This window comes from Hyalella azteca, unplaced genomic scaffold, assembly GCF_000764305.2.
Source record: "Hyalella azteca isolate HAZT.00-mixed unplaced genomic scaffold, Hazt_2.0.2 contig17278, whole genome shotgun sequence".
NCBI lineage: Eukaryota > Metazoa > Arthropoda > Malacostraca > Amphipoda > Hyalellidae > Hyalella > Hyalella azteca.
This window is the reverse complement of record NW_025947067.1, coordinates 75,407-99,633: the sequence shown is the minus strand read 5'-3', so window position 1 is coordinate 99,633 and position 24,227 is coordinate 75,407. Positions and strand designations below refer to the sequence as shown.

At 41.2% G+C, this 24,227-nt stretch overlaps 2 protein-coding genes and 1 long non-coding RNA gene across 3 annotated transcripts; 1 reads left to right on the top strand and 2 right to left on the bottom strand.

Moving 5' to 3' along the window:
* Positions 1 to 1,782: 1,782 nt before the first annotated feature.
* LOC125179402 lies at positions 1,783 to 10,249 on the top strand. The gene is made up of 6 exons (XM_047885193.1): positions 1,783 to 2,116; positions 2,433 to 2,549; positions 3,098 to 3,325; positions 3,824 to 4,013; positions 8,110 to 8,271; positions 9,397 to 10,249. The coding sequence occupies exons 1-6, from the start codon at positions 1,929 to 1,931 to the stop codon at positions 9,745 to 9,747; spliced, it is 1,236 nt and encodes a 411-aa protein (XP_047741149.1). The 5' UTR covers positions 1,783 to 1,928; the 3' UTR covers positions 9,748 to 10,249.
* Positions 10,250 to 19,690: 9,441 nt separating this feature from the next.
* Positions 19,691 to 21,685, bottom strand: LOC125179403. Its single transcript, XR_007157256.1, has 3 exons — positions 21,373 to 21,685; positions 20,674 to 20,835; positions 19,691 to 20,509 (listed from the first exon to the last, which is right to left on the bottom strand). It is a non-coding gene; the product is annotated as an uncharacterized LOC125179403 (long non-coding RNA).
* A 45-nt stretch (positions 21,686 to 21,730) lies between these two features.
* On the bottom strand, positions 21,731 to 23,645 carry LOC125179406. The gene is made up of 3 exons (XM_047885197.1): positions 23,488 to 23,645; positions 22,949 to 23,065; positions 21,731 to 22,201 (listed from the first exon to the last, which is right to left on the bottom strand). Exons 1-3 carry the CDS (start codon positions 23,577 to 23,579, stop codon positions 21,991 to 21,993), a joined length of 420 nt encoding a protein of 139 aa, XP_047741153.1. The 5' UTR covers positions 23,580 to 23,645; the 3' UTR covers positions 21,731 to 21,990.
* Positions 23,646 to 24,227: the final 582 nt, after the last annotated feature.

Sequence of the window (24,227 nt, the reverse complement as noted above, 5' to 3'; positions counted from 1 at the left end):
TGCAACGATTAAGCGATTTTCACATAAGTATGCTACGAGTTTAATGCAAAATTGTATAGCTACCAGTCGTGAATGTATGCATTGATAATTTAATGCCGTTCAATATTATTCCGGGGTATTTCGTCAAAACGAAATGTTCATTTCATGTTCAATGATTCATCTCATAGTCAACTAAGAAACGTAATATTTAAAAATTGTATATGAAAATGCATCCCACACTTATTTTCATCCAAGATCAGCTCTCGTAAGAATTTTTCCGGTGAGAATCTTGCAAGTGTTAGAAATCGCGATAAATATTGCGTTGAATGCACGTATCGAAACATAATACAACAGAATATTTAAACGAAATTATTGCTTAGTATTTGTAACGAAAATTGCCAAGTAGCCGCTCCAGTGGCCGAGTGTACCTACCAGACACGTGAGCTCCAGTGGCCGAGTGTACCTACCAGACACGTGAGCTCCAGTGGCCGAGTGTACTTACTAGACACGTGAGCTCCAGTGGCCGAGTGTACCTACCAGACACGTGAGCTCCAGTGGCCGAGTGTACCTACCAGACACGTGAGCTCCAGTGGCCGAGTGTAGTTACCAGACACGTGAGCTCCAGTGGCCGAGTGTACCTACCAGACACGTGAGCTCCAGTGGCCGAGTGTAGTTACCAGACACGTGAGCTCCAGTGGCCGAGTGAACTTACTAGACACGTGAGCTCCAGTGGCCGAGTGTAGTTACTAGACACGTGAGCTCCAGTGACTGAGTGTACTTACTAGACACGTGAGCTCCAGTGGCCGAGTACGTGTAGTTACCAGACACGTGAGCTCCAGTGGCCGAGTGTACTTACTAGACACGTGAGCTCCAGTAGCCGCGTGTACTTACTAGACACGTGAGCCTGTCTCTTATACACATCTAGATGTGTATAAGAGACAGGTGTACCTACCAGACGGGTGAGCTCCAGTGGCCGAATTGTACTTACTAGACACGTGAGCTCCAGTGGCCGAGTGTAGTTACTAGACACGTGAGCTCCAGTGACTGAGTGTACTTACTAGACACGTGAGCTCCAGTGGCCGAGTACGTGTAGTTACCAGACACGTGAGCTCCAGTGGCCGAGTGTACTTACTAGACACGTGAGCTCCAGTAGCCGCGTGTACTTACTAGACACGTGAGCTACAGTCACACAATGAGCACTATTGTTCAGATGTTGCAAGTCAAGCAGTCATTTGATCTTATCTTAGTCCTGATGATGCTTGATTTGTTTTCATGCATGGGGCGTGAATACTGTTTGCCAATCATCGCAATTTACCAGTTATTGGCTATTGTTCGTTCACTGCTTAGCCTCTGCCGGAAAAACAATTCTGCGAATGATATTTACATTTATACGTTTTTACTGAGACATCTCCCGATTTATTAAATCTGAAACGCAAACATTCGTAACGCGATTCATACATTCACATATATGGAGATGAATCGAATTCTATCAAAATCATTTTGATACTCATTGCTATGAACAGCCGCTATATTTTTTAAATCATTTTTCACCCCATTAGGGAGGGTTAATTTACATGAAAGTAGTTCAAATACACGGTTCTATGTAATACTTTTAGACTTAATTTTTGAAGACAATGTCCTAATTTTGCCAAACTAGGCAATAATAACCTAAGGACTAGAGGCCAATCCATCTCTTGAAATGCTAAATGCTCTCGTTTTTTTTTTTTGTGGCGAGTGGTCGAACGTTTGCTTAGGCCCAACTAGACCGACCGTTTCATTCTTCTAGCAGGCGAGGTCTCGTGCACAAGTCGCTCTTCTCAAACACACGTGGAACGTGAACAAAGCCCAAGTTATTATTGGTGCTGCATGGTGGTTGTGGATTATAAGTTCAATTTACAAAAGAACGACAATTTGAGAAGAAAGCTACAAACATTAATTCTTTTTAAAAAATGACTGATTTGCATAATACGAGTGGAAAGACGGCGATCCAACAACTGATCAGCAGAAGTTGGAATTCAAAATATCGCTCGCAATTCGTGCGAAAAATGGAGCTGCGCATGTGCAAGTGTCTGGTGGAGTTTGAGACCGAAATGGTAGCCCGTAAGCGTGTAGCTAAACTGGAATTCAATCACAACGGGTAAGTTTCTTTATAGGATTCATACTAGGATGTTGAAACGTCTATTTGTGACGGATTGTAGTTTTTTTCTATCAAAGATACCCTAAATGTTTTGTAATAAACCATCGTTTTCAGCATTTCAAAATGAATTTTCAACTATAAGATTCTTACTCATTACCCCAATAAGATTCTTTAGTATCATTTATTTTGTTGCGTCAAGAAAGAAATGCAGGTTCAGATGTAGCCATTCGGTAAAAATTTCTGTTTCAAATGTCAACGCTGAATATCAGTTAACATCTACTGTGCTATTCTCAATACAGCAATTTTTTTTTTCCAGCTCGCGGTTGGTGCGTGTCCGCGATTGCCTAATTGAGGTTTTGGACCCGCGGACGCAACGCATCGTTCACACCCTACCGCGTTTCATCAATTTCAATTTGAGCAATCAAATCTTCGAGTGAGTACTGTTGTCGGTTGACTACAACCAATCTAAGTTTTAAATAATTTTAAGCACACAAAGTGTTCTCAAGTGTCAGCGGATTCACTATAAAAATACTTGTTTCTCGCTAGAAAATGAAAACGAGCAGTATAAAAATACTATAAATAATATAGTTATGTGAGCTTTGATTGGGCCATGTTGGCATGTCACTCACTTTAACCACTCGGCCACCTAGCTGATTTTATAACTAATTGCAGGATTCGAAACCCAAGCACGCTGCTTCCACCTTAGTGATCTTAACCACTTCCTTTTCGAGTAGCCGATGTAACGCGAGCTGCAGTATTGATGGTGTTAACTTTGTTTATTCTGTATTACCGCGCAATAAAATGTAGTACTATATTGCAATTATTGATGCACATCATCTTCAAAAAATAACTAAAAAACTGGTTTGCATTGCAACATTTACGGCTGCATTACAATGGCGTGACGATTGTTTTTCAAATTGCTTTGTTTTTAGCTACGCACCAACTCCAACGGTGCTTAAAATATTTCTTCAAAACTTGCAGGTTTACGGATGTCGACAACGAACTGATGTTCGATTGCTGGAGTATGAATAGAAACCATTCCGAGTTACAACTCTGGGATATGCGGTTTTCGTCCTCCCATGTCGGCAAGATCAGTTTCCCTGATAAGATAATGGCGCAATATGCATATTCCAAGAAGGAGAGGTCGCTCCTAACTAAAATATGTGAATACTCCTACGTATCCGAATTAGTGCTGTACAACAAATCAAAGTAAGTATTCACCTGGATCGGTGAACAGACTTTCATAAGAGATGTTTTGGGTTTTATTCATTTACTTCTTAATATATTGGGGCTGATCTTCAGTAGCTGAATGTTATATGCGGATTGTGTGGATGAATCGTGTGGTAATATTTTGCGCCACTAACTTTTGCATTATTTCACAAATATTGAATTATTTTAAGTCATTCATATCGGGAACTCAGCAGTATGCTCTTATGGACATAAATTGATCATAAACAAGCATTTAATGCTATATGCATCAAGTTATTTATTGGAACAGATGTGTACTAAATGTATCTTCACGTTCTTCAAAATTTTCCCATTCTTGAATACATCGAGGCAGCAGTGTGCATGAGCTAACTGATGCTTGATTTTATTTTAACGTTAAAATTTCATGCTTTGTAAGTAATTATTTCAAACATAAAAGTAGTGTTTTCAACTATTGCATCGGATAATTGGTACTAGAAAATAAGCGCCAACACTTTCCAGCTTTTCGACTTCGGGAGATGCGACGCCTGTGTGGTCTCTCGGTAATGCGTGGTCACCAACTTTACAAGCTACTTGGTTCGGCCTGGCGCCGGACGACAGCTGCCTTGTGTTCCAACCCACTCCTGAGAGCTTCCTTGCTGTTCACAATCTTTCCTTCTCAACCTTGGACGAAGCTTTCAAACAATTTGAGGTGAGAAGCGATTCATGGCCATCGTCACAAACCTTCCACTAAAACAGGCCCCCCGTGGTCATTATTGGTGATTAAAACTGTGAACTCGCCTCGCGATCCCTTGTAACCAGCTTGGATTTAGCAGCCTTATAGGGCGAGCGCGTGTCACTAGGAATTTGTGACCTAGCCTTTTTTGCCTCTGTTTTTACTTCTCTTTTGTATATACTACTGCATCCCAATTATACGTATACTTGTGTTCTCGCTCTCCGCCTCCCTTTACCCTCATGCCTTCCTCCAAGTGGCACATCTGCCTCGAACCCAACGGGCTTGTCCCACAGGGCGAGAGACAGTAACCCCCACCATTATCAATAAAAAGGCTCTCATCTCACTCATCATGTCACCCGCCATCACCATCACCCTCACCCAACCCACCATCAAATCTATCAGAACGCTCGTGACCCCAGACATACCGCATCCAACTGAAAAAATCGACCCAAGAATACCTACCAACCGACCCAAAATATTTCAAACGACCTACAGACTACATCTACTACATTGACTTCCACACACTCTTGAATAGGCCCCATCCTGTATACCTTCTAGCAGACATAAACGCAAGACACACAATCTTAGGAAATAACTTCTCCAACCACATAGGAAGACAATTACAGCACAAATATACCCACATCGGACCCTACTTTCCAACCCTCATTACCAACAACGGCACAACATCACCTGCCAGAGTCCGAAACAACAATAAAGCATTCCACTACATACACCTACAGCCCGGACCCATTACCCCGTCAGATCACATTTCCATAATAGCCACCATATCTGCAAATCCCGTACAAATGCACGTCCGCCCACGCAGATCCTGCCTTAGAGTAAACTGGACACTATACAAGCAAACATTATCCAAACACACAGTTCCCACACAACCTAATCCTACACTAGAAGAAATAGACACTCTCTTAGATAACTGGATAAAACACAAACAGAATGCCACCGATACCTCAATCGCCACCATAACACACAGCATCATTCCCGGCATCAAACCCACCCACGAAACATTACGTACTCATTTAAATACAATACAAGCCACCCTCCAATACATTCTCACCCACGATCCGTCGCTAGCGCTCAACTGACAAGTCATCACCCTACGTCAACAACAAGTCAACAACACACAGCATACAGACACCTCCAAACACAGAAATGGCAGGACCTCATTAGCACGTTAGAAACACAAACAGATCCATCCCCAAAAATTTTGGTCATCCCTAAAACGTATGATAGGCTCTAACACCAAACAAGCTGTCCTATACCTCAAACACAACAACATACAACATGACACACCCGAACAAAAAGGATCCATCTTCCGCAAACACTGACAGGGAATATTCACTCGTGATGACTCAGACAACGAAGACTTTGACATAGAACACATACACACGGTACAAGACCACGTCAACAACATACACCTAATTCACCCATATAGTAATGGCGACCTTCCTCGACTCCACCCTGCAGACTTCCCTCCCATCATCATAAGAGAATTACAACGTACACCAGGTTCCACAGGCAAAGCCAGGAGAACTACAAAGCGCCAGGTCCCACAGGCATCACAATCCTCTAACTCAAACCCTTACCTAAAAACATGATCCACTACCTATCACACATATTCAATCATGCCATTTTCGCCGGTTATTTCCCGGATTCACTTTAACACGCAATCATAATCTTCCTCCCCAAACCCAACACTTCACAACACCAAGTCCAAAATTACAGAACCATCTTACTATCAGACATTCACGGGAAGCTTTTAGACAAAATATTCATGAACAGTTTATACGATTAAAATACTCAAGAACACCTTTCCATTCACAACATACATAACACAAGACAACACGGTTCAAGACAACACGGGTACGCTTACACACACAGCACCAGCCACAATCCACGAAACACAAGTCATACATTTAGCACAAAGATACACCACTGACATAGTGCTCCAAGACACACCACTGCCACGTGGCAAAAGCCTTTGACAAGGTTTGGCACACCGGACTCCAATACAAGATCTACCAGCTCGACCTCAACCCGTTTTTCACCGAAACACTGTCAGACTACTTTACAGACAGAACAGCAACCATAAGAATAGGAAATCACATAGGTCCCCTATTACAACTTCACCCAGGTGTCCCCCAAGTGGCTTGTCTCTCTCCCACACTGCACAGCTTTGCAGCTTTCATATCCATGACCTCCAACCACCAATACCCAACACAGAATACACAGCCTCTGCAGATGACATAACACAAATAACCACAGGACCTTACCCACACAACCACGCAGCAATACGAACACAACATACCATGCAACAGATCAACACCTTCTAAAATAAATTGCTCATAAGGACAAACACAAATAAGTTTTAAACCATGCCCATCAATAGGCGAAACACTTCCGACATCTTCATAGACAACACCCACTATCCATAGACGAACAAGGGAAGGGAACAGTTTTAGGTTTACACTTCAATACACACGGCTTCAGCTCCCAAATAGCAAAAAGGAAAGCAATGGCCCCCACCAATCTACACAAAATACAAAGATTTTACCACCTCCCACCCAACATGAAACGCACTTTATACCTCTCCTTTTTCCCTCATTTACCCGCCGATACCGCTACACACCCCATCAAAGTCATTCATATCTAAACTGCAGAGAGTGCAAAACAAAACCCTCCGATTAATCACAATCACACACTGCTCCGACTTCACATCCTCCCAAACACTACACGAACAATGCGACATTCCTACAATAAACACAGTCCTTCACCAACTAGCACGCAAAACTTGGTCCACCATCAAAATACATGATCCCCAGCCTTCAATCAACTCACACTCCCCAAAGACGCCATAGCTAGGCATCACCAGTTATTCAAAAGCTCCAAGTTACACGCGCTAGGTACCCCACCTACACAGCGGACCGTGCTACGCCCAGGCGACAGTTGTGTTCATCACGTCTGGGTGTGACTGATACCATAACAACCCACATCATCCTCAACACTACAACGCTGACAGACAAACGCAACTCACCCGAGAGTAACACACAGTAAAGACAAGACGATGAACTACCAAAAATCAGGCTATAACTGACAAAATCCACCCTCTGAGTCACGAGCGACTCACCATCCTCATTATCATCATCATCATCATCATCACCACCTCCATTGTCATCATATCATCCTTCAAAAAAAATAGAAATAAAAAAGATGAATAAATAAAGCGAAACCGCATGTAAAATAATGTAAATAAACAACCACCACCTTCTCATCACCTGCATAAACCATCCAAAGCCCTGATGGGTTCCCCCCTTCCCTTCCAACCCCAAACAGATCCCAATCACCTTCAACCTACCGAATCATGCGCAATGCGCCTTTCAACCTCTTGCTGTCCTTTCCATTTCCCCTTATTATTTTTGGCCACCCTGCGCCACCTCTTGTTCTCTTAAACTCTTTCCTATAGTGGCACCGCAACAACAGCACTAGAATAGCAACAACCATATTAGTTTCCGGTTCTTAAACTCATTGAATAAATATTACAGGTAAGGTAATGAAAAGTTTTACAGGGTGGCACAGTGGATACAGTTCAGAGTACCAGGATTGGAGCAGAGAGGCGCGGGTTCGATCCAAGCTCTGTTCGGTAGTGTCTGTTCGGGATCGACGAGGAGGCCGGGCGGTTAAGCAAAGCAAAAATTGGGGCAAAGAGTTACAATTTCGAGACCGCAACGAGCTGTGAATGTTCTGCGATGCTAAGAATCAGCAACAGGTCTACGGCCTAATTAACGCTGAAACCGCCATTATTATTATTAAGATGTATGGAAGTCAGCATAATGTCCTCGGGTGTCTATTTTCAGCCGGCCAATTATATCAGAGTATGTTTGTGTCTTTCAAATGTGTGCCTTGATCGGAGAATGATGCTACGTGAATTAATTACCGTATTCGATGACCGATACAGATGTACCGTATTCGATGCTAAACTGCAGCAAGGCCAACAGCAGACAGGAGCGATGCATTCCAAAACCTGCCATGAAAAGTAAATCTTATTCTTTTTCAGGACGGACGACTGAAGACCATGAAAGCCCCATGCCCGATCCCGGGTGGTTTAAGAGTTACAAACAAACTCACCCACGTGGTTCACGATTCTCAACTGTTTAGCAATTTCAAATTCTGCCCAAGAGGAAATTTCGTCCTCGGTAATCCTTACAAATTTGACGAGGTGAGAAATTGTCATGTTTAACGTTACGCGAGCTTATATTGACATCATTGGGAAGTCTATGAAGCATTCATTGAGTCTTCGAGCATTGTCTCACTCTTCAAGAAACATCGTCCACTTATCGCTCATGATGTTCAATGAAACGTTCGTACTTGTGATTTAAAGCTTTGTTTCCATCAGCTGCCCCCATAACTTGCCGCTGCAAGCGTCTAAAAAGCCCGTTTACACTAGGGGCAACGATATGGGCGGTGAGGCGCTTGCTGCAGCGCCTCACCGCCCACAACTGTTCACACTTTTTTTTGTACACGGTACCTCGAGACCGCGCGCTTTGAAGATTAGTTGCCAATTAGACGTCAGTGATGATGGATGAATCCAAATTTGAGCTCTGAGCCATTGTTCTCGGGTGGGCTGCTGTTAGGAAAAGATGTAGGCGTCGCTGTATTTGTGTAAAAAAATGGTTGCAAAGAAGTGAGGGGGCTTACACAATTACATTTCATATGCAATGGAATTCATTTGCAATGAAATTCATTTCACGATGTAATGGCGAACGCAACGCACGAATTGTCTTGCGAACCTCGTCAATGGTGACTTGTACGCAAAAGTTTCTTAAAACTTCAACTAAATTCACCAGAGCTTGTTCCTTTGCATTTCGACTTTTATACTCCTTTGACTGAACTCTCTACAGGCATTCATGGTCTCTACAAAGATCAAGTAGCCTCTCTTCTAGAGAATGAGTCCAAACAAGTGTGGCGTTAGTTGCCATAGTGAAGGACCAGTGTATACAGACCACAGACAGCCGTCTACTGAGTGCAGCGCTTGTGTTGCATGAGGTAGGGCACCTGTGAATCGCTATCTCGTCAATCGCTTCGTTGCCCGCCTGAAGCGCACGTAGAGGGGCGGTGAGGCGCTTGACGCCCGTGTGTTGCCCCTAGTGTGAACGGGCTTTAAGGAATTTCTGCATTTTATCACTGAATTAGCCAGGAACAATTTTTCGCAGGTCATATTATTAATTCCAAGATTTCAAATTTTTCTAGCTACGCGTGTCTGTATTATGTAAATATTATTTCTGTAAATCACACCGTGGATCAATCACTGTGGTTTAACCTAACTCGGACACTTTCATTTCAGATATTTAGGGTCTACAGCTTCAACCACGACGTCCCGACGTCTGCATTTAAACATAATCCATCGTCTCTGACCAGCACGGCGCAATTTACTGCCTCCGGACACCGAAAGAATTCTGTGGTTCCATTTATTCTCAGTGCAACAGGCGAAATCATCATCGCCTGCGACGTCTTTGGAACCATCGACTTTTACCACTTGAAAGCGCCGATACTAACCGAAGTTCCAATGGATTTGAAGCCCTTTCATAGTTTCACGACCAATGAGCCGTCCTCAATGGCGCTGAGCCCAAACTTAGACAGCTTCGTGACCGGTCATTACTCTGGCCAAATGGTGTGGTATAATCCTAGACTTTGAGATGGTGCTATAAAACATTTATTGATGAACATTGATTGGCTAAAAGTTGGTTTTCAAACGTTTTGCAATTAATATTTTATTGAAAAGAGTAAGGAAATTTAGACAGGTATCTTAATTGTGGAGTTAAGTAGTTATGTTGGCAGAATTTTCTATATTTATCTCCTGTCTCTCTCTTGCGGGTAGACGCCTCGTGTAAGCGACCGCCCCTTAATTGACAATACTCTCCGCCTCGTGTGGGCCATGAACGATTTTTATATGAAAAATTCAAAATAAATATATCTTCCCGTTCGCGAACGATGTTTATTCTTGCATCCCATTAGGGGATAGTTTAATTGCAAACCATTGGGCCATGAAACTGAAATTACTAATTTTAAATTTTTGAACGTGTTCATTCGCTTGCGGTGCCTTACTTGATGAGCATCAGTAACTTCAAATACAGCTTAAATAATAAAGTAACTATCATTAAAAACAATTCGAGACGAATGTGAGTCGTTCCATTGCCCAGCTTTGTTTTATTCTCCAAATCACCAGCAGCTGTCCAAACTATAGCGACTTCAAGTAGCTTGAACAAGCGAGACAATGGAAACAATAATAAATCAAAAAGGTTTTATGTCCGCTTAAAATTGTGGAGCAAAAACCTGAGCGTGCTCTAGCTCAGAAGTTATTATTCGAATTAATTGCTAATTTATTCATTCATGGTATAATCAACTATCTGAGGAGATATAAAACAATTTTGTGCTATTTTTGAACTCGGGCTATATAATAGAAATTGAAATTCAAAATGGGCGTTTTTTAGGCCCGCCAACGGATCATGAAAAATTAGGCTCAAGCAAGCATGACTTAATATCAATCTATGCTTTTCACCGGATTAAATTTAATGATTATTATCCACGTACTGACATGTTTTAAGTGCCTTATAAAATTCCAGTCAGCTACATAAATAATTTTCGATGTTTCGGCAGAAGTTCTCTATCAAACTACGGGTACGCAGCCGTGCACCACCAAATTTGTGCACCAATCAGCCTTGAAAGGAACGCCTAGCATATTTCCGGATGACCAACAATCAGCCGTAGATGATGCCATCCGTCGGTAACCAGCCCGTGACATCATCTTGCTTTAAATATTAGGTGCTTTACGCCACCATATTCTGAAGTGAATAGCCCAGAGAGTAATGGTTATGCACCACTGAACGCTGCATCGAATCATCACTTCATACCATGACTTTAGCTCGAACTGTAACTTGCGGACAACGGACTGTGACCAACCAGCCCAGGTCGCCTGTGGAACTGCGTGCATCCTGCCGTGCACCACCAGACCGTCACTTTTAGCTCACAGCATTGGGGTTAGGTTTCATAAAGCATAGTTCTATTCCAAAATCTATCGTCCTTCGACGAGCGACTTCTACAGCTTCGCTAAATTACGTAACTTTTAGCTCACAGCATCTGAGGTTAGGTTTCAGATAGCATAGTTCTGTTCCAAAATTTATCGTCGTACGACGAGTGGCCGTTCGACCGTAGGCTGATTCGACACACGGGACAGATACGGACGGCTCCTGCGCGCTCCTCTGATTGATCTAATTCAATGGATGTGATTTGTCTGGTGGCTTGCGGCTGTTAGTGTTACAGTCAAGAAGTGTTGTAGGCTACGTTCTTCAGGGAAAGGATCATGATAGTCTATTCGAAGCACGGCAGTGGTGGTCTCCGACAGGATTTTTTCGTTCGTGACGAAGGATTTTTGTGTTTTGTACCAGTTCTTCCCGGGTTAATTTGGTGTTGTGGTTGTCCATAGCGTGCGTTTTTGGTCCTCCAGAAACTAAATGCATTGTGAGCCGTCTTGATAGGGTTGTAGTAGTCATGCCAATATACGAATTATTGCGGGGCTCGCACGCCCCGCGGTTACACGTGTATTCGTATATGGCATTTGTTTGTTTCAGGGCTGGTAGTTTTGGGGCTGTGTTGTTCTTTGTAATTAAACTGGTTACGGTAGGGCTTTTGTAGTAGATTATCAGCTGTAATCGGTGGTTGTCGTTTGTGCATGCCACGTTGCTTCGAATCATCTGCTCGTCAGTTTTGTATGCAGATGAATATTGATTCTGATAGTAGACATTATGGACTTGATACTCGGGGTATCTTGCATCGCTCGTTGGGTTTCTTGTTTTTTGCCTGATTGTTGCGAGGTAGTGGCTCAGAATATTGTCAAAGAGTGAATTAGAGTAACCGTTGTTGATGAAGGCTTGTTTTAGTTTCAAGATGCTGTCATGAAATAACTGCCAAGAATGTGATATTTTATAGGTGCGGTGGATTAATTCCTTGATGGTGCTGTCTTTATATCGTTGGGGGCATTCACTGCGAGCGTTGAGGTATATTCCGTTGTTGGTGGGCTTTTGGTATACTGAAGTTATGAAGTTATCAGTGGCTTCGGTGTTAACATCCAGGAAATTTATTTTATTGCCCGTTCGGATTTCGTGAGTAAACTTCAATACAGAGTTGGTTCCGAAAAGGTTCTTGAGCATTAGGAGGAATGCAGCGTAGTCAGTGACTATGAAGCACTCGTCGACGTACCTGCAGTAGATAGATGGTTTGATGTGGGGATTGGATTCGAGGATCTTGTTTTCCAACGCGGTCATGTAAAAATTGGCAAGAGTGACACCTAAAGGGCTTCCCATACTGACCCCATCTGTTTGGAGGTACAGAGTTCCATCTGTATGGGTGAGAGGGCATTCAGTTGTGCAGGCAATTAACAACTTCTTTAGTATTGCTTTGTCCAGCGGGGGGAATTTTGTTGGGTCGACGTATGCCAGATAACATTGTTGGGATTACCGAAACGTTTGTAAATAGCGATTCTACATCCAATGAAGCAAGGATACCGTGTGGATTAGTTGCTCGGATAATTTGCAAAAAGTCATCTGTCGAACTGATCTGGTATTTACACTGCATGTAAGGCACTATCATCCAATTCAATTGTTCAGCGATTCCATACACTGGGGTTGGGACTTGAGAAATTATTGGCCGTAGTTGGTTTCCTGTTTTATGAGTCCTTAATTGAAAAAAAGACATATAATCGATTCCTCAATCTAACACGTACGTGCGTAAGTTGGTGTTCGAACCTAAACTTAAACTTTGACATCCACTCCTGTTGAACAAAAGACCGTTGATGATATCGTATACCGATGTTTACACGGAAACATTGCATTTTTAGACATTTCAGAACACTGTCACTTTCTTGTTAAATGGAATACTTCTATCTGACAAAAAGAATGTGAGCTCAGTTCATAATCAATTTAAATGATTTGAATGCTTACAGTTCGACTAAAAGCTCGTTCTGCGTTGATGTATGTACGTACATGCGTACGTTTGTCAAGGCATATATGATGGATCGAAATGATAATTGATTGTACCAATTTTTTAAGCTTACGTGTTGGAAGATAATAATTACATTAATTATAGGGCAAAAATATCTGGATTTATTTGGCTATCTTCAAAAACCTCAGGGTGCTTGAAGGCATGGAAATACGATTAAGGGGTCCAAGAGCAGAAAAATACTTGATAAGTACGTGGCAGTAGAAAAGCAATGCTTGTAGCTCCAAGAGATAAATTTCTAATTCATGTCATATAACACACATAACTAATACGTAAGCTGTTAAGTGGCAGAAAAAGCAACAGATGAATTTTCGGTTATGCATTCAGGGCCTATAAGCACTTTATTAAATGTTCTGGTCGCGATGAGTTGGGATGAAACTGCTTGATATTGTGATAACAGTGCATTGCTTGATAACAGGCATTAAACAATGTACCTTCGGTTATTCAAACAAGGTCTAAAATTTTTAATATTTTCAGGTGAGTTTCACAATTGTATCATATCGTGTTACGGTTCAAATAATTCCTTCAGTGAATTAAAATCGTTTTAGTCAATGGCGGTTACTGGGCGTGAGTGTCATACAAGCGTGCATAACTCTGCTCAGGCATCTCACTACTTTTTGAACGAATTTAAAAAAGTTTAGTCATTAGTTTAAACAACCTCGATGACAACAAAACCTGGTCAATGCTTTACGGTTCTTCTGCCTCATAGTTACTTTATCATGTTCGCAGGGCAAAATTTGTTGCTAGCCTCTTTAAATGTTTATAAATTGTTCCTGTTTAACGTGATGCAGCTTGAGGCAGTGAGTAGTTTACACGAAGTTACACGTACGTTCGAGTTTTCCTTGACGCAGCTGCCTGGTGGGCTGCGGCCTGCGCTGCAACGGCTGCATCCGGCGTTAGTTCGAAAGTTGTAGTAATGATGACCACACGTGAACGGCGAACGTTGCTCATTGCAATCCTGTAATAGTAGTGGGAAAAGTGAACTTGTGAAGTATTCGACTTAAAAATTATAGATTTTAAAAGCTGAACTTTACTAGAAATGTATTCGTTTTTCTGTACAATTTTAACTCGAGGTATATGCTGGCATGATCATGTTATTTTAGCTGCTCGTGTCCATATGCTTCAGGTTTTAATTTCTATCTCATCGAGAAAGCTGGATCCATATTTGTAAAGGTCACTCAAGTTCAACTGCATGGTTAGGCTTAGTTTTCACCAGTCAAGCAGTCACCATGTCGCTGCAAGAGAAACGCATACAAACACGAATAGAAATCCTATAGCCTCAAGTTCAACTCCGTAAGTGATCAAGTTACTGGTTCATTGTAATTATATGCTTGTTTTTCGTTGTATCGTTGGGTTTGGTGCCAAAGCGAAATCGAAGTAATGTGAATTTGGTGATTTTCGAAGAATGGCATATTATTAGAGCATAAATTTCCGAACTTTTCATTGAATATGACAATGTTAGGAAGGGCACAAGTTCCTACTAAAATTTCGACGATAGCATTTGATCTCTTCTTCACAACCACTGTAGAAAGAATTTTATAGACTATTGCAAATCAGTTCGATAGACCAATTGGTAAGTCTGAATGTGTTAGAATGTTTCGCAAATGCATAATTATTTGCACGCTACCACTCATGTTTGAATGTTCCTCTTTGGCATCCAGTTCCCCCACTTGTCGCAATGTGCAGTCGTCTTCAACACCGCTCCCTTTGACACGTTCACACTCCCGACAACTTGCTACTAGATGGTCAATTCTCGCCAAGTGTTGATTAGTCTCTCATTAAACTGAGACCTGAGAGTCTAGTTCAAATAAAACGTTGGCATGGCGGTTATCACTTCGACGCTGTGACCTTTAAATGTTTTTTTTCAATACATTTTTCAGCTGCCAATCGTTTCTTTGTATTCAAAACCTTACTTTTGTTTATGTTTTATGGAAATTAGTATTTGATCATTTTAATATGTCCTCGGCTGTATATCCCGAGATTCTTTGCTTGTACTGTCATGCTGGAAATGATTATGAATGCACGTTAACATGAATGTGTATGCATATCCAGCATTGGAGTGCTAACGCAATTATCTCGGCGATATACGGCCGAGGTTTTTTTAATAAATAGCGAGAGACGGCCATGCATGTTGCGCCGGAGTTACATGCCCGTAGCGCCCATGATGGAGGCGCTGCCGCACGCGGTCAGTCCATATGGAACGCACTGCGGCCGCGAGCCGCTTAAGGGCGAACCGTCGCTCTTAAAAAGTGGACACATCGCCCATGTTACGGGGATGTTGCGCGGGCACCCCGTCCGATCGTCCCTACCTCGATCTACTTAAATGCGCCGGCGATGCGCCTTTAAATTTTAACTGGGAATGATTGATGTGATTAGATAATATTACACTTAAAGTTTAATAGAGCGACCGGTACAGAAAGATTAATATTAATTTTTGGTAACTGAATTTAATTTTCTACGGCAGCTAAAAACTTGAAAGTCCGTGGATAAGATTCAATATAATTTAATCTGGGAAGAAGCATAGATTTCTAATCACTCAAACTGTTTCAAGTTAATTTTTACTTGATTTGTTAATAAAACGTCGTATATCTCAAATCGGGCGACTTTGAATCGACCGTAAAAACACTTGTTTCTGTTTTTCAATTTCTATAATATAGTGCGAGCTTGATAATTAAACAAACTCTTTTTTATTTATCATCAGAAGGCTGATTATACCATATTTGCATAAAATTATCAAAGATTTTAAATCGGTTAACTAGTACATTTGGTGCCACAGCACGCTCATGGTTTTGCTTCATAATTTCAAGCGGACAGAAAAGCAGTTTAATTATCGTTTACTCTGCCCCGCGTGTCCAGGCTGCTTGAGGCCGCTAGTTTGGGCCGCTGCCGATGAAATGGACAATGGAACGACTCACATTCGTCTCGACTTGGTTTAAATAACATACACTTCATTATTTCGGCTGTATTGCAGTTACTTATGCTTATCTAGAAAGTTCCGTGACAGGACCGAGGCTGTTTAACATCCTACAAAGGATCTAAGAGAGGGGGAGTTCACCCTGGAGACCTTCAAGAGACGACTGATCATGTTCCTGGGCACAGTCCCTGATCGTCCGCCCATGCACCACTACCAGCGGGCAGCGGCGAGAAGCAAGCAACATCATCGTGCATCAGCTGGCCCAAATGAGGGCGGATGCGCGATATTCAGTGGCGGCGATCCATCGTGGCCTGGGACTGCTTCGTCCGAAACATATACTAAGGATACTATGACATGATGAGCGAATGATCACTTTCTAATTTTTTAATTTATTACTTTAGTTAACCGGCCCAATGGTTTACCAATTCTTCAGCTGTTAATCTATTTTGCACTGGAGACAAAAAAAAAAAAAAAAACATCGTTCACAAACGAATATATAATTACTTCGAATTATTGTAATCAAAAATCGTTCATAACCCGCAAGAGGTGGAGTCTCGTCAATGCACGGTCGCTTACATGAGGCGTCTACTCGCAAGGAGAGACAGGAGATAAATAAATGAAATTCTGCCCACATAAGAACTTAACTCCACAAATATAAGATACTTGTCTAGGTTTTTTTCACTCTTTTCAATAAAATAATGTAAAACTCATGAAGACCAACTGTGCCGATCAAAGTTCATCGTGAACGAAGACAAATTAGTGGAAATACAAGGAAATGTTTTGTCGTACCTTCTCATGATTCAGTGATGTATTTGATCTAAATTCTAGGACTATACCATACCACTGGGCCAGAAAAAGATGGGCCGGTCACGAAGATGTCTAAGTTTGGGCTTAACGCCATTGCATAGCAAGAGGACGGCTTATTGCTCGTGATACTATGAAATGGCTTCAAATCCATCGGACCTTCGGTTAGTGCCGGCGCCCTCAAGTGGTAAAAGCCGATGGTTTCAAAGATATCACAGGTGACTATTATCTCGCCTGATGCACTGAGAATAAATGGAGGACTCGAAGTCTTTCGATGTCTGGAGGCAGTAAACTGCGCCGTGCTGGTCAAAGTTGGTGGGTTATGTTGAAATTTGGACGTTGGGACGTCGGGATAAAAGCTGTAGACCCGAATTTTCTGCGAAAAAAGTACACAAAAAAGATAAACCTACAGTGATTGATCCATTGTTGATTTACAGAAATTATATTTTCATTCTGCAGAAATTTTCTTTAGCTAATTCATCNGATACACTGTTTACCGATACGGACGAATACTAACCTTGATTTATTGTATAGCGATATTTTCCAATGATCACCGGACTTGGAATCAAATACGTTGGTCAGGAGGGACCTCTCCTTCTTGGAGTATACATATTGATCCACCATCGCATCACGGAAAGAAATCCTTCCGACATGTGAGGATGAAAACCTCAAATCCCAGAGCTGTAATTCTGGATTGTCTTCCATACTCCAGCAATCGAGGATCAGTTCGTGATTGACGTCTGTGAACCTTTGGGTTTAGAGAAATAGTTATTTGTCCTGCAATGAAGTTGGAGCAGAGCTGAAAATCAATCCAATAGAGCAGCAATCGCCACGTCAATGTAATACAGCCTAGAGTGTTGCAAAATATGCCAGTTTAAGTTATTTTTTGATAATTATCCGCACCTGCAATTGAAATAAAATGCTGAATTTCATTGCACGGTGGTTCATTCAATTTAAAAGTTAACACTATTAATTGTCTCCGCATCTCATGCGTCACAAGGGCTGCATGGTGTGACCCCATGTAGCCCTTGGACCCCATGTAGCCATGGAGTGTTTTTGATCAATCAAAAAATATGGAAGCAGCGAGTTGGTTAGAATACGAAACCCGCTCATTAATTGTGAACATTCTAGTACTATATCGGCAAGGTGGCCGGATGGTTGAGAATCGGCGACAAAGCCTATAACAACGCTTTTACCGCTATATTATTAGTACTATTGTTATATTTATGGGCAGGGTGGCTAAGAGGTTACAGTTCAGAATAGAAGTGTCGGCACTGAAGAAATAGTCCCATGGCCTGTTGCCGATTCTTGAATTTTTCGTGACTTGATTCACAAGGGATCCGGCCTTTGGAACCCGATCTTTCCATAACTAACGATTGATTGAGATGGCTGCTGGACTTATTGCCTGGTCCGTAATTTGCTAGGCATGTTAAGACTGAACATATGCTCCTGCATAGCTTCGTCTAGTCTGTTCTTGAAGGCGTTCATACTCGGATCGTCAACGATACTATCATGCAGGGAGGCTGTTCCACATGTCGGTGACTCGAAGCGAGAAGAAATGTTGTCGCATGGATGTGTTACAACGCAGTTTTTTTAGTTTATAGCTGTGGCCCCTGGTGTTGGTTCTTGTTTCAAATTCTAGTAATCCTTCTGGGACCTTGTATAAGCCATGAGTATACTTGTATGCTACAATGAGTTCCCCACGCAGACGTCGATAACTGAGGCTTGGAAGCTTCATAATCGTTAATCTTTCCTCATAGGACTTGCTTTTCAAGCCCGGAATTATCCTTGTTGCACGTATCACACTCTCTATTAAATTTTTTTCCTTTTCAAGTTTCGGTGACCACACGACGTTTCCAAACTCTAGGTTCGGGCGCACGACAGCAACAAACAACTGCTTCATCGCTTCTGCATCTAGGAACTCGAAAGAGCGTCTGATCAGTCCAAGTCGTTTTGAGCTACGTTTATCACACTCCACGAGACCATGACTGCTCGACGAATGAAAGTTGGGCCTAAGCAAACGTTCGACCACTTCTGGCCCGCCACAAAACATGCGAGAGCATCTGTTATCTGGTATAGTATATTGTAGTACCTTCGGTGTTGAAGAATAGGCCTGGATAGGCCTGTCGCCGATTCTTGTACTTTTTTTAAATGTTGGATTGTCTTTTAAACCTGAGGTTAATGTCGTGTTGTGAGATAAAATATACATAAAATAAAATATTCGTGCTGTGAGATATTTCTTCATAATTATCTCTTAACTTATCGGTGCCGTGTACTTATAATACTTCCATATAAATTAAGCTCCCGAATGGGATGAAAAGGATTTTAATGATACATATTTCTGCTGATAATTTCAGGTATTCGAGAGAACAAACGATATCGAAATGATGTAGAAACCAATTCTAATTAACTTCATGTTTGTGGAAAAAGAATCGATTTACAAATGCCTGTGTCTCAAATTTAATAATTCGGGCTATGTTACAATAAAACCGTAAAATTTTCAATAATATTTGTTTTGTAGTTTTAGTTTGTTTCTTTGAAAGTCTCTTGATCTTTACATTTGAATTAGGTTTTGAATATTGATTTTTATTTTCTAAGGCAGCTGAAAACTTGAAAGAACGTGGATAAGATTCAATATCATGTAATCTGGGAAGATGCATATATTTATAATTACTCATGTTTACTTCAGCCGATATGTTTCCTAATTCGATAATACAGCGTCCTATATGTCAAATCAGGAGGCTTTGAATCCACCTCAAATACGCCCGATTATAATTTCCAATTTTTACTATATAGTCCGAGCTGGGTAATTACACATTGTATTTATATAGACATCAAATGGTTAATTATACAATGTTTGCAAACAATTATAAATTTATTTATATCAGTTAAATAATAACTTTCAAGACAGAGCACGCTCAGACCTTTGCTCCAGAATATTGTAAGAGGACCAAAAACAGTTTACTTTTGTTTCCATGGCTCTGCTTGGTTCAGGTTGCTTGAGACCACTAGTTTTTAAATTAATTACTTTAAACAAATGGCCTAATGGCTTTCTAGCGCTCCAGCTAATAGACTATCTCGCACTGGAAGTCAAGAATAAAGTCTACGAGAGAGACAGGAGATAAATAATGGGAATTCTGCCGACATATAACAACTTAACCTCCACACTAAGGCCCTTGCTCGGTGGTCTTCACTCTTCCTAAATTAACTCATGGGTATTGAAGGTCAACTTTTAGCCAATCAATGTTCATCAAGAACCAAACCAATTAAGTAGAAAGGTAAGAAAAGAGTTAATTGTTCCTTCTTAAAATTCTGTGATGCATTTGATTCAAAGCCTAGGATTGTGCCATACCATTGGGCCATCGGAATGACCGGTCACAAAGATATCTAACGCTTGAGTCAAAGCCATCGATATCACACGTCTCTCACACCTTAAACTATTGAAAGGCTCTAAATCTATTGGAAGTTTGGATAGTACTGGCGCTCGCAAATGGTAAAAGCTGGTGCATGTTTCTGCGGCATCGAAGGCAATGGCGATTTCGCCGCTTGCACTGAGTATAAAAGAATCCTTTTGGGGATATCGGTCTGTGGATGCAATAAATTGGGCTGTGCTGGTCAGAGTCGGTGGGTTTCGTTGAAATATATTGGTCGGGGCGTCGTGATCAAGGTTGTAGATCCTAAATTTCTGAAACGAAAGTGTCCATGTCAGGTATACCTATAATAATTAATTCATGTATTAAGGTAAAGAAATTATCTTAACATATTACACATGCGAAGAGCAAGAACACATCGTAGACTTCTCTGACGTCAAATAAAGCCTATGTAACTTCAAACATGTCAATTTCTCACCGAGTAAATGTTGTTAGGAACAACTGCGATGAATTTCCCTCTGGAACAGATTTCGAAACCTCTTGTCTGATAAAAATCGTGTACCATGTGAGTGAGTTCGTTTTTATCCCCTGAACTGCCGGGTATCGGACCACTGGCTTTCTTGATCTTCAGTTGCACACCCTGAAAAAGTATACTATTAGTTTGTTATGTCAGATATTGGTATGCATCGCCGCTATCTGCTGCTGGCCTATAGCTGTAGCTGAGCTCGTATAAAATGCGCTGCATCTGTACTCTTTCGGTACCACAGCATCGATGAAGCCTCTACACTCGATATCAGCCGAGTTACATGCTCCACTCGGTGAAGAAACTTGGCAAATCACACACAAAAGTTTCTCACTGACACTTGGCAAATCACACACAAAACCAATTACCAACAAGCAACGCGAATATCTTGCGAATTATCATTCGCAGATCAACTTACATATTTCATGGACAGAAACGCACTCTGATATTATCTCTGAAATGTAATTCGTGCTGAATTGGATACTTTGCGATCGCATTACCACTCATAATTTTCGAATATATTTCAAAATGTACTGATTTTGTCGCAACAGCGGTCCCTGAGACCAAGCCTAAATAAATCGTGACTGGTGAACGAATTTGTTTATTGCTGTTTTAGTGGAAGTTTTACAGCTATGACTATGAATAGTTTCTCACATCAAACTGTTTGAGAGCGTCGTGCAAGGTCGCGAAGGAAAGATTGTGCACAACAAGGAAAGTACTCAGAGTAGGTTTGAACACAAGGCAGCTGTCGTCCGGTGCCAGGCCGAACCAAGTAGTTAGTAAATTTTGCCCCCACGTATCACCGAGGGAACTCACAGGCGTCGCATCCCCCGACGTCGAAAAGCTGAAAAGTTTTAAAAATGTGCAATACCAATTCACTGGAGCGATAGTTGAACTCACATCTTTTGGAGGTGTTTATAGGTTATATAACATATAAAACATAAAAATATATGCAAGAAAAATGAAATCAAGAATCGGTTTGTGCTTATATAAATCAAAATATAGAAAACCTTATATCTATGTGAAAATAAATTCAATATACGTACATCTTATGACTACCCATCAAACTAAATGCATCAACGTTAAATCAACGTTCGTGACCTATTTAACCATCAGAGTGATAGTAAACAATTCAATATTATTAGCGAAAAAAATGCAAAAGTGTCTACCGCAAAATATATCCATGCTTTTCATCCTCATAAGCCACACAAATCATTTAACTGGCGAAGAGAAGCTGCAAAATATTGAACAGATGTATACAAAAAATATTTCTCAATACTTCAATCCGTATTCAAAATCAAATATATTAGTCAGGAGGGCCCTCTCCTTCTTGGAGTACTCATATTGAGCCATCGCTGCATCACAGAAACGGATCCTGCCGACATGTGATGACGAAAACCGCATATCCCAGAGCTGTAACTCTGGGGCCTTTATATCCTTGAAGCAGCAATCGAGGATCAGCTCATGATCGACGTCCGTGAACCTGCAGGTTTTAAAGAAATACTTAATCATCCACCCAAAGAAGTTCAAACAAAGCTATAAACCAAGACCTTCGCACAATGACCATAATGTCATTGTAATATGGCTGAAAACACGGCAGAGCATATTTGTTTTTCAGTTATTTTTTTTATTATTATCGGCATCAAGAATTGAAATAAAATTCTGAATTTTATTTCAAGGTTGGATGTTCTGAAGTTTATTTAAGAAAAATCTGAATTTTATCTCGTGGGAGGATAGTAAATCCAAAAGTTTGCAAAATTATTCATTTCTACATGGGCTACATGGAAGGGCCAAATGGTCAAGACCATCAGGATAAGAACAGCGAGTTTGGCGTTCGAAACCCGCAATTAGTTGTGAAATTTCAGGTCGAAATCGGTGAGGTGGCATGATGGTTGAGTATCGGCGGCAGGCCATCAAGGCCTAATCAAAGCTCTCGCCGATATATTATCTATAGTATTATCATAATGCTCGTTTTTCACGTTTTACGTGAAAAGTTGTTTATAGTAAATCGGCTGCCTCTTTCGAAAAACTTTATATGGTATGATATTTTATTCAGCGATAAATGCATAAGTGTCTACCGCAAAATATATCCATGCTATATTCATCCTCATAAGCCACACAAATCATTTAACTGGCGAAGAGAAGCCGGAGCGATAGTTGAAGCTCACCATATTTTATGAAGTTCTTTTATTAATAAAGAGTATTTCGCTAAAACGAAACCAGTACTAACTCGAAATATTGTCCTTCCAATCTTAAGCTGATTATCCGTGGTAGGGTGTGGACGACACGGTGCGTCCGCGGGTCAACAACCTCAACCAAGCCGTCTTGGACCCGCACCAACCGCGAGCTGGAAAAAGATTTGATTTAATAATAATACGGCGGCTGATATTCGGCCTTGACGTAGGAAACGCAAATTTAAACCGAGCAGCTGCATCCGAACCGTTTTTTTCTTTCTTCTACTCAAAAAATTAAAATGAATAAAAATGTTTGATTCAAGCAATCACATATTGCTGGAAAATTATTAAGTCCTGAAGCCAAGAGTGAAACAAGAAAAACATTTAGCGTATTTTTTATTACAGAATTGTCAACTTAAAAACAAATAGACTTTTGGCAACATTCAGGTATGAATCTCTTTAACAGTAAAATAATATTTATTTAGAGTACCTATATTTGATAATAAAAAGCGACAATTGGTCGCAATGAGGCTGTTTGCAAAGTCCTGGAATAAAACAAATCTTCTTACAAATGTTAATGTTATAAAAAACTTACCCGTCGTCATTGAATTTCATTTTAAATGGGTGATTACCGGCTAACACTTCGGTCTCAAACACCACCATACTCTTGCACATGCGCAGCTCCATTTCTCGTATGAACTGCGAGCGATCTCTTGAGCTTCAACTTCTGCTGATCAGTTTTTGGATAGTCGTCTTTCCACTCATATTGCTGCTCACGTGTCTGGTAGGTACACTCGGCCACTGGAGCTCACGTGTATGGTAGGTACACTCAGTCACTGGAGCTCACGTGTCTGGTAGGTACACTCAGTCACTGGAGCTCACGTGTCTGATAGGTACACTCGGCCACTGGAGCTCACGTGTCTGGTAGGTACACTCGGCCACTGGAGCTCATGTGTCTGGTAAGTACACTCGGCCACTGGAGCTCACGTGTCTGGTAAGTACACTCGGCCACTGGAGCTCACGTGTCTGGTAAGTACACTCGGCTACTGTAGCTCACGTGTCTGGTAAGTACACTCGGCCACTGGAGCTCACGTGTCTGGTAAGTACACTCGGCCACTGGAGCTCACGTGTCTGGTAAGAACACTCGGCAAAAAAAAAAATCCGTGACTGCTATATAAACTTTTAAGCTTTTATTGTGATATTACACGACTTATTCAATCTGAAACGCAAGCATTCGTAACTCGATTCACACATTCACATACATGGAGTGCATTCGATTAGTTATCAAAATCATTTTGATATTCATTGCTATGCACTGCCAATATATTATTTAAA